Genomic DNA, 17811 nt, shown 5'->3' on the forward strand with positions numbered 1-17811 from the left:
ACAATGAAATTGATCTTCCAGAACAACAAGCTTTGGTATCTGCAGAGGCTAATAAGGCTTCCACTGGCTCCATCCTCACTGTAAGTTTCACATTTTCATGCAAATTGTCCTGGTTCATAGTTCACTGTTTGTTTAGGACCAGGTCAACTTCCTTCAGGTTCTTCTCATGACAGATTAAGGTATATTTTAAAGTCTGCTTCATTTCCCTAGGCTGCAGCCATATTGCACTCAAAGAAACTACCTGTTCTTCTAACTCTTAAATTTCTACCATCTCTGACTTTTTTTTTCATTTCTGCTCTTGCCTCCCTCAACTTATGATTTCTTTTTGACATTTAATCCCTCTTACAGTATATATAACACTACAGTACTTTCTGTGGCTTTCCAATTATTTGTAATTACTTCAATTAACCACAGTTCAACAGCAGAACCCTCTCTGTGCTCAATCTAAAAGTGCCATACAGGAAGTCTGCAGTTTTATTTTTGATTAGTGTAACTAATGTAAATACCTTAAGTAGAACTGAAAAAAATGCCAGATATTGTAATATTGGCTACTAAAACATTGCTTGCTTGCTAGAAATTGGAAAAAAAGTGGTCTTTACTACAGGTGATGATATAATTAATAATGTTTGAAGTGCATGATTTATATTTGGCTGCATATAATTTGAGTATCAGAGAAAACACTGTAGCAAAATGGACTTTTATTTTGAATAATGCTTTGCATCATAATGTTGGTAGTCTTTTTTAATCTATTGAGCCTCCAGATGTTTGGCAATTAATACAGAAATATACTTATGGAAATGGGGTTGTGTTTAGGGGCTGTTCTTTCTGGAATTCCATCTTGTAAATGGCTAGGCAGATGGAATTTTTGAATTACTGGCATGTTGAAAAGTGTTTTTCAAACATACCCCTGTATTCTATATCTTATGCTGCTAACTCTTAAGTGTTGCTCCATGTGGATGCAGTGTTTGATTGTTAAAAAGCCTTATAGCCCAGCAGTCCCTTCTTTTATCACCAGTTGACAACAAGAGTAAGTTGATATTTAGTGCATTTGAACTTGAGAACCTAATGAGAATCTCATGTAGTCAGCTATGAAATGTTCAAGTTACACTGAAATCTTAGAAGAAGAAATTGCACAAAGCCTTTGCATGGATACACTGTACTCACACCGACCCAGTTAGTAGTGAACTAGTGAATTATTCAGGTGAACTATGCATTCTTTGTCAGCAGAAGCTGTCTCCTGGAAACTGAAATCAGACACAGACCTGATACAAAGGTGTCATCAACTTTGTATCGTCATAGTCATGGAACATAGGGTAAGGTAAATGAGTGCCAGGCTTGCATGGAAGACACTAGTGATCATCATTGTTATGTGTGCTCACTAGTGTGTGACTACTGTTCTTTTTTCCCCCCAGAAAACTGAAGTTGTGGTATCCTGCAGATTTCTCATATCACTGAGAGTCAGCAACCTAGGAGCTGGTATATACAACTAGCTGGAGTGTGGGAGGTTCCGCCTCCATGGTGGTGGTGGGGTACTGGGGGGGGGGGGTAACCCTCCCTGGAAAAGCACATTTCTGTACTTATTTTTCAATTGTAAATGCTGTTTATGTTCAAGTAAGATCATTTTTTTTGTATGGGAGTCACAAAAGAGTCAGTAGCCTGTTATAGAGCTGTTGAAACTGAAAGAAAGGTTTTGCCTTTTAATTAAGGTTGATCAAGTGTATACATACCAGGTTTCACTGCCATTTTGCTGGTGTTTTTTTTTTTCAGATTCATAATCTGCATTTAACTGTCTCCATGTATGACCATGAACAAACAAAAGGAAAGACTTGACATATGTAGGCTAGATGGGTAGATGTGAGTAACAAAGTGTGCCTGAATAACTTCAGAAAAGCAGAATACAAAGGCAGAAAGAACAGGATACTAGTAGTGGCTACAGAACTGTCAGAACTGGTAGTCAGAGATAACATACTCAGACATTTCATTGCACATGGCAGCTGCAAAAATTAAAAATGGAAAGATTAACCACAGTTTTCTGATATCAGCATAATCAAATTGTGTTAGTTCAGTCCTGGGACTTTATGGTTTATGATGGCAACACAATGTATGGAAAAGATTAAAATAAGCTTGGGGTTTTGGAACTGCATTGCACTTCTTTAAGGGATACTTTCTGTGATTCTTTTTCTGTTGATAAAGATACACCAAAAAAACACGGAATACAGCATGGACTGTGTTGATAAATCCTTTAATGATTCTGGTACCTCAGCCTTCGCCTTTTCACGGAATATTTTGCATAAGAACCACAGTCATATTTAAACAATCACTCATTAAATACTTAATTAATCAATTAACTTTCAAATGTTCAAATATTTAAAGATACATATCCAACTTCATTGATTCCTAACTTGACTTTGAAACATATTATGAAAAATACATAAGATTATCTGTATCATCATACACTTATCAAAAATTATCAGGATTACCTATACTTCCAAATTCATACCATTGGGATAGAGAGTATTAAAATTAATAATAAACCTTGATTCCATTCTTAATAACCTCCTATGGAAGTTATTATTACTTAGTCCCACCCCATAAGGTCTAGCCATAACATTGAAAATAAAATCCTCCGTTGATCCTCCATGCTTCTCATAAAAATGATTGGCCACGGGACTGTCCAACCTAACATTTCTTATGTCACCAAGGTGTTCCATAATTCTCAGTTTGACCTTGCGTTTGGTTTGTCCAAAATACCACTTCTGTAATGGACAATTACAACCAATCACATAAATGACACCAAAGGAATTACAGTCAAAATGGTCTATGGCATTATATGTGATGCTATTGATCATCTTGCCATCTAAATTCCTAATTTTTTCACAAACTTTACATCTTCCACAGGCATATGCACCTGCATTTGTTATCTCCCTCCTTTTATTCTTACTTCTTAACAACTCTTTTAAATTCTGGAATCTTCCATGGGAGAACATGACTTTTTTTTGGTAATGCATCCTTCAAACTATCATCTCTGCTTACAATAGGCCACAAGGAATTCACCAAATTTTTCAGTATTGGTGAAAAACCTGAATACCTATTGACAAAAAATATACTGTCCTCTTGTTCAACTGCTCTATCATCTGAGAAAAACACCCTCTTACTTTTTGACTTTTTTAAACTCCCAAAGGAACCCTCACTATGGTAATCAAGTTTAAACTCTTTTACCACTTTATTTCTAGCTTCCCTAATCACCTCATGGGAATACCCTCTGACACATAACTTATCATAAACACGATTAAATTCAGATTTTATCCTATTCTTTTCCGAAGTAGTACTAGCGATACGCTTAAACTCCCCTACTGGAAGAGAATTAATGAGACGGGAACTATGCATGCTTGACGCATGTAAAAAATTATTAACAGCCGTGGTTTTATGAAAAGGTTTGTGTTGTACCCTTCCATCCAAACCCACATAAAATTCCACATCTAAAAATTGTAATCTTCTACCACCCAAAGTAAAGGTGAACTCCAACCCACATGGATTAACACTCAACACAGTGATAAACTCCTCAAACTCTTTAGGGTCACCCTTACATAAAAATAAAAGGTCATCAATGTACCTCTTATACTTTACCACCTTACTACAGAAGAATTCCTTTGGATACAAAAACAAATTCTCAAAATGAGCCATAAACAAAATAGCATATGATGGGGCAAATGACGCACCCATCGCTGTGCCTTCTTTCTGAAGAAAAAACTTCTTATCAAACTCAAAATAATTTTGTGTAAGACAAAATTCCATTAAACTAATGATATAAGATGTACGTGACCCTTCACCCAACATCCTGCACACTGCCTCAAGACCCCAATTGATTTTAATACAAGTATAAAGTGATTTGATGTCTACACTGACCCAATAATAATCATCCTGCCAGAGAATCCCCCCTACATGTTCACAAATCTCTTTTGTATTCTTAACATGCGAGGGTACCTCGGAAAGATGACATTTCAATACTGAATCCAAAAAAATTCCCACATTCTGTAAATAAGCACCTTTACCCGACACTATCAGTCGTCCAGGTGGATTTCTTAAATCCTTATGTACTTTGGGAATAATAAAAAATTTTGCATCTTTGGGATATTTAATATAAAGTTTTTTAACATCTACTGGCACAAAAAATCCCAAACGTTCACCCCTTTCTAACAAATCAAACAAAGCACTATTAAAATCAGATAAAGGGTTAGAGGGCAAGCTTGCATAAGTGTTCTTGTCTGATAATAAACCAAGAACCACAGAATTGTACTTTTCTCTAGGCAAAATTACCCAATTTCCCCCTTTATCAGATTGTGTAAATACATAACTTTCATTTAGCCCTCTTAGTTCACACAGGGCTGACCATTCATTTTTAGACAAATTAAACAATGTTTTGCCCTTTTTAAACACACTAAATTCACTTTCTATTTGTTTACATAACGTTTTTTTTTCAAACACATTAATGCTAATATTTGTTTTGGGGGGAACAAAATCACTTATATAAGGTACTTTGGGTATTTCAAATTTCCCATACCCTGTATAAAATTCAAATCCTGAAGCAGAAGCAGTATGTTCACTTACACCTGAAAAAATGTCTGCTAATTCATTCTCATGTAGAGACATATCCATCAACGAACTCTCCAAAAGGGAAACATCATTAGAGTTTGTAATGTTATGAGAATTTTCCACCCCCTTCCTATTGGCGAAAAATGCTTTCAAATATAATTTTCTACAGAATTCTTTTACTTCCAAAATAACATCCGCCAGAGTGGGAATGTGGGTTGGCACAAATTTCGTACCTTTACACAAAACACTTTTTATATCTTCACCTAAACATAAATCAGATAAGTTAATAATGCTCAAGTCTTCACCTAAATCAGTGTCCTTGTGGCAAAAAGAGACATAATCCACTTTTGAAGTACCACACAATGAATGTCCTCATTCAACTGATCTATTAATACGAGCAACATAATCATCTTCATCTTCATCTTCCTCTTCCCTGAAAATGCCGACCGCGTCCTTTACCTTGCACCGGACTTGGCTTCACAGTAGAAGCTGCAACATTTGCACCATTGGATGCTGAACTAATCTCTGCTCTTAACTCATCAAAAGAAACACTTTTTCTCCCCACCTGTACTGTCACTACAGATGAAACAGAGGTTTCTCGGGCACCGCGAGACCTGCTTCTCCTGACGCCAGATCTACCACACCCTTTCTTAAAGTTGTACTGCCAGGAAAAAAAATTTCCAGTCTTATAGTCATTAGAATCTCGTGTATATTTCTTCTTTTATGTTGGATGACCTCCGCTTCAATGTTGGACACCCTGGATTTAATATCCTTCATATTCTGATCGAATACAGCCTCAGACGTCTCCCCTATAAGTACTTCTTGTAATTCCAGAATGTTGGAACGCATTTTGGTGAGTGCTCTTTCATTCCGTTTAATTAACACTCTCAGCCAATTCAAAGTACATTGTAGAGAAATCTCCTTCCATTCAGAAAAAAGATCAGAATCTTCTTCCGAAAAATCATATGCTGGTAAATGTTCAACTCTTAACCCCCTCGGTGTTATATTAGAGTTGACATACTTCTCCAGTAGTCTTAGATCATAGAACATTGTCACTTCCTTAACCATCATTCGCTCCAATTCTTCATATTTGACTGAACATTCATTGTAGTTACATACCCACGGGTCACTGGAAGCAAACTTTTCTTCTCTATCTTTCCAAATAGCCATGAAACTGAACATATTGTGATTCATTCTAGCACCTCCAGGTGCTACCGCTGCTCCGTTGATAGATATTGAAAACACAAAAACAATCCAAGCTAAGAAGCTATGGAATAGTTGATAAAGATACACCAAAAAAAACACGGCATACAGCACAGACTGTGTTGATAAATCCTTTAATGATTCCGGTACCTCGGCCTTTGCCTTCTCATGGAATGTTTTGCATAAGAACCACAGTCATATTTAAACAATCACTCATTAAATACTTAATTAATCAATTAACTTTCAAATGTTCAAATATTTAAAGATACATATCCAACTTCATTGATTCCTAACTTGACTTTGAAACATATTATGAAAAATACATAAGATTATCTGTATCATCATACACTTATCAAAAATTATCAGGATTACCTATACTTCCAAATTCATACCATTGGGATAGAGAGTATTAAAATTAATAATAAGCCTTGATTCCATTCTTAATAACCTCCTATGGAAGTTATTATTACTTAGTCCCACCCCATAAGGTCTAGCCATAACACTGGAAATAAAATCTTCCTTTGATCCTCCATGCCTCTCATAAAAATGATTGGCCACGGGACTATCCAACCTAACATTTCTTATGTCACCAAGCTGTTGCATAATTCTCAGTTTGACCTTGTGTTTGGTTTGTCCAAAATACCACTTCTGTAATGGACAATTACAACCAATCACATAAATAACACCAAAGGAATTAGTCAAAATGGTCTATGGCATTATATGTGATGCCATTGATCATCTTGCCATCTAAATTCCTAATTTTTTCACAAACTTCACATCTTCCACAGACATATGCACCTGCATTTGTTATCTCCCTCCTTTTATTCTTATTTCTTAACAACTCTTTTAAATTCTGGAATCTTCCATGGGAGAACGTGACTTTTTTTGGTAATGCATCCTTCAAACTATCATCTCTGCTTACAATAGGCCACAAGGAATTCACCAAATTTTTCAATATTGGTGAAAAACCTGAATACTTATTGGCAAAAAATATACTGTCCTCTTGTTCAACTACTCTATCATCTGAGAAAAACACCCTCTTACTTTTCTTATTTGAACATTTGAAAGTTAATTGATTAAGTATTTAATGAGTGTTTAAATATGACTGTGGTTCTTATGCAAAACATTCCGTGAGAAGGCAAAGGCCGAGGTACTAGAATCATTAAAGGATTTATCAACACAGTCCGTGCTGTATTCTGTGGTTTTTTTGGTGTATCTTTATCAACTATTCCATAGCTTCTTATTCACCGATGAGACCTATAGTCTCTAGTGAATGTTGGGTAACCTCCACTATCTCCTCCTTTGTAGAGAGTCTTCTTAGACCTTTGGTAGACAGCATCCCTAACATCCTTAGAGATTCTTACCAATTAATAGATTCCTTAAAAGATTTAGAGTTTGAAAAGAAGGATACACAGTTGTTATTGGTTACTATGGATGTTAAAAATCTTTTTACTTGTATTCCAAGCGATCTGGGGCTTCAAGCTATCAATGAGGTACTAGTCAGTTTATCTGACTACAGTAACAACAGACAAATTTTAATTAATTATCTATTAGAACTGATACTTAACAATGTCTTCCTATACCAACAACAACTCTATTTGCAGAGATGGGGGGTTGCCATGGGCACCCCCTGTGCAAATAGTTATGCCAATCTTGTGGTTCACAACTGGGAACATGAACATTTATTTAAACATTCAGAGTTTAAGAGAATCAAGATTTACAAGAGGTTTGTGGATGACGTTTTTTTTGCTTGGGAAGGCACAGAGACTGAGTGTATTAAATTTATTAGTGAGTTAGAAACCACCTCTTCTTTTTTGAGGTTTACAGTGGAGACATCTTATAATCAGGTACACTATTTAGATTTACAGTTAGAGTTTAATGGTGATAAGATTGTCACCTCGTTACATAGGAAACCCACATGGAGAAATACGTTGCTTCGTTTTGAAAGCATGCATCCCAGATTTACTTTCAAGGGAATAATATCTAATCAGATGCATAGAATATTCAAGATATGTAGAGATAGTAACACTTTGCAAACAGAAATTAATACACTTGAGGCCTTATTTAGAGAAAGAGGCTATCCTACCAAGTTGATAACGGAATGCAAATGTGAAGTTTCAAGTAAATTAAATATTAATTACGGTTCAGTTGCCAGTGAACATAGGATTGGTTTTAAGCAGCATTTTAGGACTAATGAGAGATTCACTGATAGTTTGAGCTATGTCACTAGATTCACTAGTGATATTATTAATTTGAATAAAATTATCTCCAGAATTTGCAATGTTTTAATAACAGATCCCTTCACCAAATCTATAGTGGGTGAGTACCCCAGGTTTAGTTATAGAACATCTCATAACCTAAAGGAGCTTCTTTGCTCAGAAAGGATTGTACAGCACAACAAAGAAGAGAGTGACAAACAAGGTACTTTCCCTTGTGGTCGATGTTCCATGTGTCCCTATATATCTAGGAACATCAGTTTTTTACATCCAGAAGGCCTTTTCACCTTTATTCCTAGGTTTTTCAGTGATTGTAATACTAGTAATTTAGTTTATTTAGCTACTTGTGACCATTGTGATGTATTTTATGTAGGGTTAACCAAAAGGCGGCTTTGTGATAGAATTTACAATCACTGTTATGATATTAAGAAGGCACACGAATGCAATGCTTTAGCCAAACACATCATTGAACACAATACTCACACCTTTAGTTTTAAAGTTTTGGAGAAAATATTTCTAAACCCTAGAGATGGAGACAGCAATAACCAACTAGCTGTGAGAGAACTCAAGTGGATTTTTACCTTGAAGGCTCACATATATCCAGGGATCAATCAATCTGTATCGGTCAAACCCATTTTGAATAATAGGAAATTATAATAAAGTGGTGGTCTTAACATTTATAATTTATATCTTGACTGGGAGCTTAGGCCTCACTTTCTGGATTTATCATTTAGTTAAATTAGCTTGACCTACTAGATTAGTATTCAGTTTTCTCAAAATACACAACACTCACGACACTAAATTATTCTTGACATCAGATTTTTTTCTTTCTTTTTTTGTTATATATTATGAACACAGTCACATAATCGGTTAGCAACTGGGTCTTTTGTTTTCCCCTCTTCATTCACAATATATATCTCATGTCATAGCTCATTAATCATTTATGATTTTATTAATACACTTTCCCATATTGGTATGATAATCCACATAATGAAATATATATTTAATATTTTTGTTCAAGATACACATGTAGATTAATTGTTTGTAATTAACATACATATACATATGTACATGCATATTGGATTGGCATGTACATTTTTTTATATACATATCTAGGTATATATACTTCTTTCATACTTACATTTCTTTATATTCTATATTCTTCCCTTTTATATATTTTTTATTCATAAATAATTTATTTATACACATAATTAACAACTCATTAATAGTTCATAGATATATACATATATTATTCTTTAAACTCATAAAATAATTTTTTATATACATCCATACTGAGTTTAAATGATCATTATAATATTCTTTATATAAGTGCTCTTAGAGATAATATATATTTCCACTCTTGTTTTATCATTTTGACAAGAGTGTTCCTTGGTATTTAGCGTTATATATAAAAATATTGGTTTTACTATTTTTTCGTTACTTTTTTAATTTTTCATCTTCATAGGTAATTGGAAGGTAAATACTATGATGGTCAATCGTTACACCAGTTTTATAATTTTTTCAATTCCATAATTTTGACACTAGCAATATGATCTTCGTTGTCTTTATGGCCTGTTTACATTTAGCTGTCAGTACAGTTCGGGTTTAGTGTGGTTTTATGAGTGAAGTACCAGCGTCACTACGCTCAGACTTATTAAACTATTACTTCTTACATGCTTTCATCCATGAGTTTTACAAACATAACAGGCATTATGTTCAGGATAAATTTTGACTATTATTATTTATTGGCAGTGTTATACATGGGATGTTGAATGTAGGTATTCAATAGTATGATTATGTAGACTGCATTATTTATGAGTTTTATGAACACTATAGCCTTTGTTGATTATGTATCATATTTGAATTTCAAGCATGTTTTAATATAATTCCATGTTCAACATTGGTTTATAAGTGTACTTATTTTGTATATGCGTACCGCTATATTGTTTTGTTGATACGCGATGTTCCTGTGTTGATACGCAATGTTCTTAAGGAAGTTGAATATAGGTATTTTTGTTTTATAAGATGTTTACTCCAGAAGGCGTATTGCTTGACTTTTAGGCTTTTTTAAAATTACACTGTATATACTATTTGTTAATGAACCAGTCATCCCTATATGTTTTATTTTATACATAGAGCATGGTTGTTTAGGATTAGGTTGGGGTTTTTTATAAATAACATTGTCGCTTAATGCTTTTTAATACATTTTAACCAGATCTCATTTTATTTGAGTGATTTTACGAATTGTGATAATTGACTGTTGGTTTTCTTAACAGATCTGGATACTATGTTTGTATTTCTTTAATTTCGGAAGATGCAATAGTGAGCTGTTCCCCCTAACATAGTTTATTAGTTGATGAAGAAAGTCTTAATTGCGTACATTTCAACTATTAACGTTTTAAAGTGGCAAGTTCTTTATACTATGCATCCTTGACTATTTGAAGTTGAGATTTGGGCACTGTTTTGTACACATGAAATCCACATTTGGGTTCATGGTTGACCCGATTTCTATATGTTTTATATGGTTTATCATCAATACTGAAACGGATGTTTAGTTAGCTGTTTTATTAGAGTTTTAATTATTATATCAACTTAGATTTGTTTAACTAACCTTTGAAATAGGTTCCACGGCTCCACTCTAGTTAATTATTTATTCACTGTGGTTCACAATAGTAACACTTATATGCGGTTTTAGCATTTATTAGATCCTGTTTCGTGTAATTTTACAAACATATGGAGTGGAATTATGTTTATGCCATTTGTTTGTCTGGATTTGTGTTTTTCCTGGCTGTCACAGGCAGGTCCGTTGATTTGCTTTATACCTCCACTGGTATCCTAAAGAATAGCTGTTGCTAATTACATTCTTAACTAATGATTATTGTTTTTTTGGCTTGCGCGCCAAAAAAATTCTGTATATAAGAAGGCAAGTTTTTAATGTTAAATACACCTGAGGAAGCGTAGTCCAACTACGTGAAAGCGCTTGTGTTTTTATGGCTCAATAAAAGGTATTATATTTATTCAACTTTTCCATGTGGTGACTCCTGTTGGAATCTGATATCATCAACTTTCAAATGTTCAAATATTTAAAGATACATATCCAACTTCATTGATTCCTAACTTGACTTTGAAACAAATTATGAAAAATACATAAGATTATCTGTATCATCATACACTTATCAAAAATTATCAGGATTACGTATACTTCCAAATTCATACCATTGGGATAGAGAGTATTAAAATTAATAATAAGCCTTGATTCCATTCTTAATAACCTCCTATGGAAGTTATTATTACTTAGTCCCACCCCATAAGGTCTAGCCATAACACTGGAAATAAAATCTTCCGTTGATCCTCCATGCCTCTCATAAAAATGATTGGCCACGGGACTATCCAACCTAACATTTCTTATGTCACCAAGCTGTTCCATAATTCTCAGTTTGACCTTGTGTTTGGTTTGTCCAAAATACCACTTCTGTAATGGACAATTACAACCAATCACATAAATAACACCAAAGGAATTAGTCAAAATGGTCTATGGCATTATATGTGATGCCATTGATCATCTTGCCATCTAAATTCCTAATTTTTTCACAAACTTCACATCTTCCACAGGCATATGCACCTGCATTTGTTATCTCCCTCCTTTTATTCTTATTTCTTAACAACTCTTTTAAATTCTGGAATCTTCCATGGGAGAACGTGACTTTTTTTGGTAATGCATCCTTCAAACTATCATCTCTGCTTACAATAGGCCACAAGGAATTCACCAAATTTTTCAATATTGGTGAAAAACCTGAATACTTATTGGCAAAAAATATACTTTCCTCTTGTTCAACTACTCTATCATCTGAGAAAAACACCCTCTTACTTTTCTTATTTGAACATTTGAAAGTTAATTGATTAAGTATTTAATGAGTGTTTAAATATGACTGTGGTTCTTATGCAAAACATTCCGTGAGAAGGCGAAGGCCGAGGTACTAGAATCATTAAAGGATTTATCAACACAGTCCGTGCTGTATTCTGTGGATTTTTGGTGTATCTTTATCAACTATTCCATAGCTTCTTAGCTTGGATTCTTTTTCTGTCTCAGTGGAAGAGGCAGTGCTCTGAAATTGGTGCCATGTGACTTGTGGTTTCTGCTGACAATCTGCTCTCTGCTTCTAATTTATATGTAGAACCATTTTTAATAGTACTTGAAATCAGAATGGACTATTCACGTTTATCTCTTCTGTTTGAAACAGGAATCTGAAGACGTTGAAGACCAGGAAGCACTAGATGATGAATCAGCAAGTGAAGAAACAAGTTCCGAACAGCGTGATGACCAAACAGACACCTCTTCTGCTGAGGTTCCTTCAACCAGGCCAAAGCGTGCAGCAGCTTTAAGGAGGAGTATTGAGTCTGAGAGGCCGCCTCCCACTGAGAGAGTACGGAGGAAGAGGAAAGCCTCACAAATGTTGCACTCTGGAGAAGAGGAGAATTACAATCCAGCCAAACACACTGTAACCAAGGTCAGGTGTTTTCCCTGTCTTCTAAAACAGTTGATATAATCAAACTGCAAAACAAAAATTGATAATGAATATTGGACTACCAAACATCATTCAGACAACAAGCATTACTTGCAGAGGGTATTACTTCACTTAGAAAATGAAAATTGCTGGAAAAATGCATATTGATTGAAATTAATACAATATACTAGTGTGATATTATTAACCCATATGTGTATGCAGCATGCATGCATAGCATATTTCACCTGGAAACACTCACCAATAATTCAAATGTAGATGCGTTTCAGTACTTAAGAAGTCTATTGAAACAGATGTCATCTGTCTTTGTCTGTGTAATATGATGACCTTTACTACATCTGTTTGAGACTTTATATTTATTGATCTTTTTTTGATTTTTTTATGTCTGTGTTTTCATGGTACTTGAATGATGGGCTTAGTATATGTAATTTAAACTCTGTTCCTATTCCAGAATGTACTTTCTCCTCAAAGTAATGTGAAAAATGGATGTGTTTTACTATTTGAAAATTTGGCCCTTTTCCCATGTGATGTCTACAGTCTCCAATCTGATAGCAAGTCTAAAGCACCAGACTGTATGGGGAAGAAAGTATTTTTGTAGTGAGATAAGTACTGAAAAAGCTTTCAGCCCTTTGTGATTCTGAAGTAAGAAAGAGCCAGGTAACACCCTTTCCATAACTTCTATAGTGGGCTTCTGATGACTAGGCTAGGGCAACAGACACTGGCTTATATCTAGAGAGGATGACTTGGCCATGACTTTCCTCCCTTTAAAGATGAGCTCAGGAAGACCATCCTAGATTGCTGCCTTCTGTGAGGGATCCTTTTTGGGCAAGTTTTCCAGAGGTCATTCAACAGATAAATAGGTACTTCCTCACACAAATGGGTCCCTGTGATTTTTTTCCTGCCTTTGTGCCTTCTTCCAGGATGTTTCCCAAGGAAGGAGAATTCCCAGATCTGACATATTGCTTAGAAATCATATTGTTAAGGAAGGGCAGTAGCCACACTGGGATAAGAGACTAGCAGGTAGGGCAAAAGGTAAGGTATAAAACATTTGAAAGAAACACAGTGGTAGCGAGGATGGTGAGGGCACCAGGGATACAAACTGAATGGATGTTGGTGAAAGGGGTTAGGAAGGTGAACAATAGAATTTTGGTAGATATATATTAGAAAGTAGGGACAGATCTTGTCTGACTGAACAAAGCTGGAAAGAAGATCACAGTACATTGGGAAAAAGCAGAACTAGTGAAGGAATATACATCGTCAGTATTAACAAAGGAGAGAAATAGTAGGGTACCATGTTCAGACAGAGAGGGAGAGAGTTGGGGTATAGTGGGGTAAGCTGTTGACAGATGCATAAGTATAGACAGGAAATGGAAGAGGAAACTACCTTACAGCCCTCAGGAATCTAGCTACTATGCTGACAGGTGTTGTTACTAAGATCATCAACAGATCATTTTTTTAAGCAAGAAATATCTTTACTGAATTATCACTTTATCACACAGGGAGTCATACATTTATATAAATGAAAACAAATCATATTGACATATGGTTTGTTTGGATTTTGATTTCCCTTTTCTAGTAATTGCTTTTTGGCAGCCACAAAAATTATACTCAGCAAGGTTTTACTATGTCTAGGCAATTCCGATTCTGTATTGCAGCTCAAAAAATAATTTCCTTAGTTACAACAAATTTGCTCGCCCAATATTTATGACAGAGCAGTCTGCAGGGATTTTTTAAAGTCTGCCAACTCATTACACTCCCAAAATATATGTTCTCCGTTACCTCTTTCTTCCCCCATCACATCTCCCAACATTTGTAATCCTTGTGAGGAAAAATTCTTTAGTCTGCTTGGGGTATAAATATACCTATGCCGACACTTTCAAGTGAAGATCCTAAATCTTCTAGACTTAGTTGCATGTTTGGGTGCCATCATCATCATCTTCTTTCGACTGTTCCCGTTAAGGGTCGCCACAGCGGATCATCTGTTTCCATTTCTTCCTGTCCTCTGCATCATGCTCTTTCACACCAACCGCCTGTGTGTCCTCTCTCACCACATCCATAAACCTTATCTTAGGCCTTCCTCTTTTCCTCTTACATGGCAGCTCCATCCTTAGCATCCTTTTCCCAATATACCCAGCATCCCACCTCAGCGCATGTCCAAACCAACGCAGTCTTGCCTCTTTTGCTTTGTCTCCAAACTGTCAAACCTGAGCTGACCCTCTAATATACTGATTCCTAATCCTGTCCATCCTAGTCACACCCAGTGCAAATCTTAACGTCTTTAACTATGCCACATCCAGCTCTGACTCCTGCCTTTTCGTCAATGCTACCGTCTCCAACCCATATAACATAGCTGGTCTCACTACCCTCTTGTAGACCTTCCCTTTCACTCTTACTGGTACCCGTTTGTCACAAATCACTCCTGACACTCTTCTCCACCCATTCCACCCTGCCTGTACTGTCTTTTTCACCTGTCTTCCACACTAACCATTACTCTGAACTGTTGATCCCACGTACTTAAACTCATTCACCTTTACCAGCTCTACTGCCTGCATCCTCACCATTCCTCTACCGTCCCTCTCATTAACACACATATATTCTGTTTTAGCCCTGCTGACCTTCATTTCTCTCCTCTCTAAAGCATATCTTCACCTCTCCAGGGTCTCCTCAACCTGGTCCCTACTCTCACTACATATCACAATGTCATCTGCAAACATCATAGTCCACGGGGCCTCCTGTCTAATCTCATCTGTCAACCTGTCCATCACCACTGCAAATAAGAAAGGGCTCAGAGCTGATCCTTGATGTAATCCCACCTCCACCTTAAACGTGTCTGTCACTCCCACCGCAGTCTTCACCAGTTTCACACTACCCTTGTACATATCCTGTACCACTCTTACATACTTCTCTGCCACTCCCAACTTCCTCATACAATACCACAACTCCTCTATAGGCACCCTGTCATATGCTTTCTCTAAGTCCACAAAGAAACAATGCAACTCCTTCTGACCTTCTCTGTATTTCTCCAACAACATTCTCAGAGCAAACATTGCATCTGTAGTGCTCTTTCCTGGCATGAAACCATACTGCTGATCACTAATCATCACCTTACTTCTTAACCTAGCTTCCACTACTCTTTCCCATAACTTCAAGCTGTGACTGATCAATTTTATCCCTCTGTAGTTACTGCAGCTCTGCACATCACCCTTATTCTTAAAGATAGGTACCAAAACACTTTTTCTCTGACTTTCCAAAATTTCATTAAACAATCTACCTCCATGCTTCCACTGGTATGTCATCTGGGCCAACAGCCTTTCCATTCTTCATCCTCTTCATAGCTGTCCTTACTTCCTCCTTACTAATCTGCTTCACTTCCTGATTCACTATCCCCACATCATCCAACCTTCTCTCTCTCTCATTCTCTTCATTCATCAGCCCTTCAAAGTACTCTTTCTATCTACTCAACACACTCTCCTCACTTGTGAGTACGTTTCCCTCACTGTCCATTATCACCCTTACCTGCTGCACATCTTTCCCAGCTCTGTCCCTCTGTCTAGCGAATCAGTACAGGTCCTTTTCTCCCTCTTTAGTGCCCAATCTCTCATACAACTCTCTATATGCCTTATCCTTAGCCACCTCTCTCTTTGCCATGCGCCTCATCTCCTTATACTCATGTCTACTTTCTTCATCTCTTTGACAATCCCACTTCTTCTTCGCCAGCCTCTTCCTCTGTATACTCTCCTGTACTTCCTCATTCCACCACCATGTCTCCTTGTCCTCCTTCCTCTGTCGAGATGTCAAACCAAGCACCTTCCTAGCAGTCTCCCTTACTAGCTCTGCTGTAGTTACCCAGCTATTTGATAACTCTTCATTGCCTCCCAGTGCCTGTCTTAACTCTTCCCTGAACTCCCCCTCACAATCACCCTTTTTTAACTTCCACCATTTAATCCTCCTCCGCTTCTTGATCACCAACATCATCCTACAAACCACCATTCTCTGCTGCTTAACTACACTTTCCCCAGTCACCACTTTACAGTCTCCAATCTCCTTCAGACTGGCCCTCCTACATAGGATATAATCCACCTGTGTGCATCTTCCTCCACTGTTGTATGTCACCCTATGTTCCTCCCTCTTCTTAAAATACGTATTCACCACAGCCATGTCCATCCTTTTCGCAAAATCCACAATCATCTGACCTTCTGCATTCCTCTCCTTAATACCATACCTACCCATCACTTCCTCATCCCCTCTGTTTACTTCACCAACATGCCCATTGAAGTCTGCTCCAATCACTAGTCTCTCACCCTCGGGTACACTCACCACCACTTCATCCAACTCACTCCAAAATTTTTCTTTCTCATCCATCGCACAACCAACTTGTGGAGCATATGCACCAACAACATTCATCATTACACCATCAATTTCAAGCTTCATAAACATCACTCTGTCAGACACTCTCTTCACCTCCAAAACACTCATGGCATACTTTTCCGTTAGGATAACCCCTACCCCATTTCTTCTGCCATCCACACCATGATAGAACAATTTGAACCCGCCTCCTATACACTTGGCCTTACTTCCCTTCCATCTGGTCTCTTGCACGCACAATATATCAACCTTCCTTCTCTCCATCATATCAGCTAGCTCTCTCCCTATACCAGTTATACTGCCAACATTCAAAGTTCCTACCCTCAGTACTACACTCCTAACCTTCCTCCTCTCTTCCTGCCTTCGGGCATGCCTTCCCCTTCCTCTTCGGCCAACAGTAGCCCAATTTCCACCAGCACCCTGTTTGCTAACAGTACTGGTGGCAGTCGTTGTTAACCCAGGCCTCGACTGATCTGGTATGGAAATATGAAATGTTGTCCACATCAGTAATTTGGCAGAGGTTTTACGCCGGATGCTCTTCCTGACGCAACCCTCCCCATTTATATATCTTCTCATTGTTTCCTTGTGAATTGCTTATCCAGTCTTTCTTCTCAATCCTTTCTAACCTTCTCTAATTGAATCCCATAGATGTCCTTCAAGGATGCATCTGCAGTCCTTACAAATGGGTTGTCCTGTCGTCAGGCAGCCCTTCGGTTGGCCGGATTCCAAAGTCTGGGTCTGGCCTCGGCTGGTGTCGCACTTCACCCGACGTCATAGCGGCAGTTCTTCAGGTATAAAGGCATCAGCCGACGCCATTTTCCTCAGTCTTTCTTGCCGCGTGGCGCCCGAAGCAGAAGCTGTTTGCAAGTGCCGGTCGGTCAGAACCAGAGATTACTACTACAAGTACCGAA

The 17811-nt window shown here is 37.1% G+C and overlaps 1 protein-coding gene across 1 annotated transcript in view; it reads left to right on the forward strand.

Annotated features, from left to right (window-relative positions):
- SFMBT2 (Scm like with four mbt domains 2) overlaps positions 1-17811 on the forward strand; it is a 2938510-nt gene that overhangs the window by 2806166 nt on the left and 114533 nt on the right. Inside the window, 1 exon segment of the mRNA XM_044088354.1 lies at positions 12254-12520. Within this exon segment, the coding sequence (XP_043944289.1) occupies positions 12254-12520 (267 nt within the window).

The sequence above is a fragment of the Protopterus annectens genome, chromosome 11.part0, assembly GCF_019279795.1.
Source record: "Protopterus annectens isolate FY-2018-M chromosome 11.part0, PAN1.0, whole genome shotgun sequence".
NCBI lineage: Eukaryota > Metazoa > Chordata > Ceratodontiformes > Protopteridae > Protopterus > Protopterus annectens.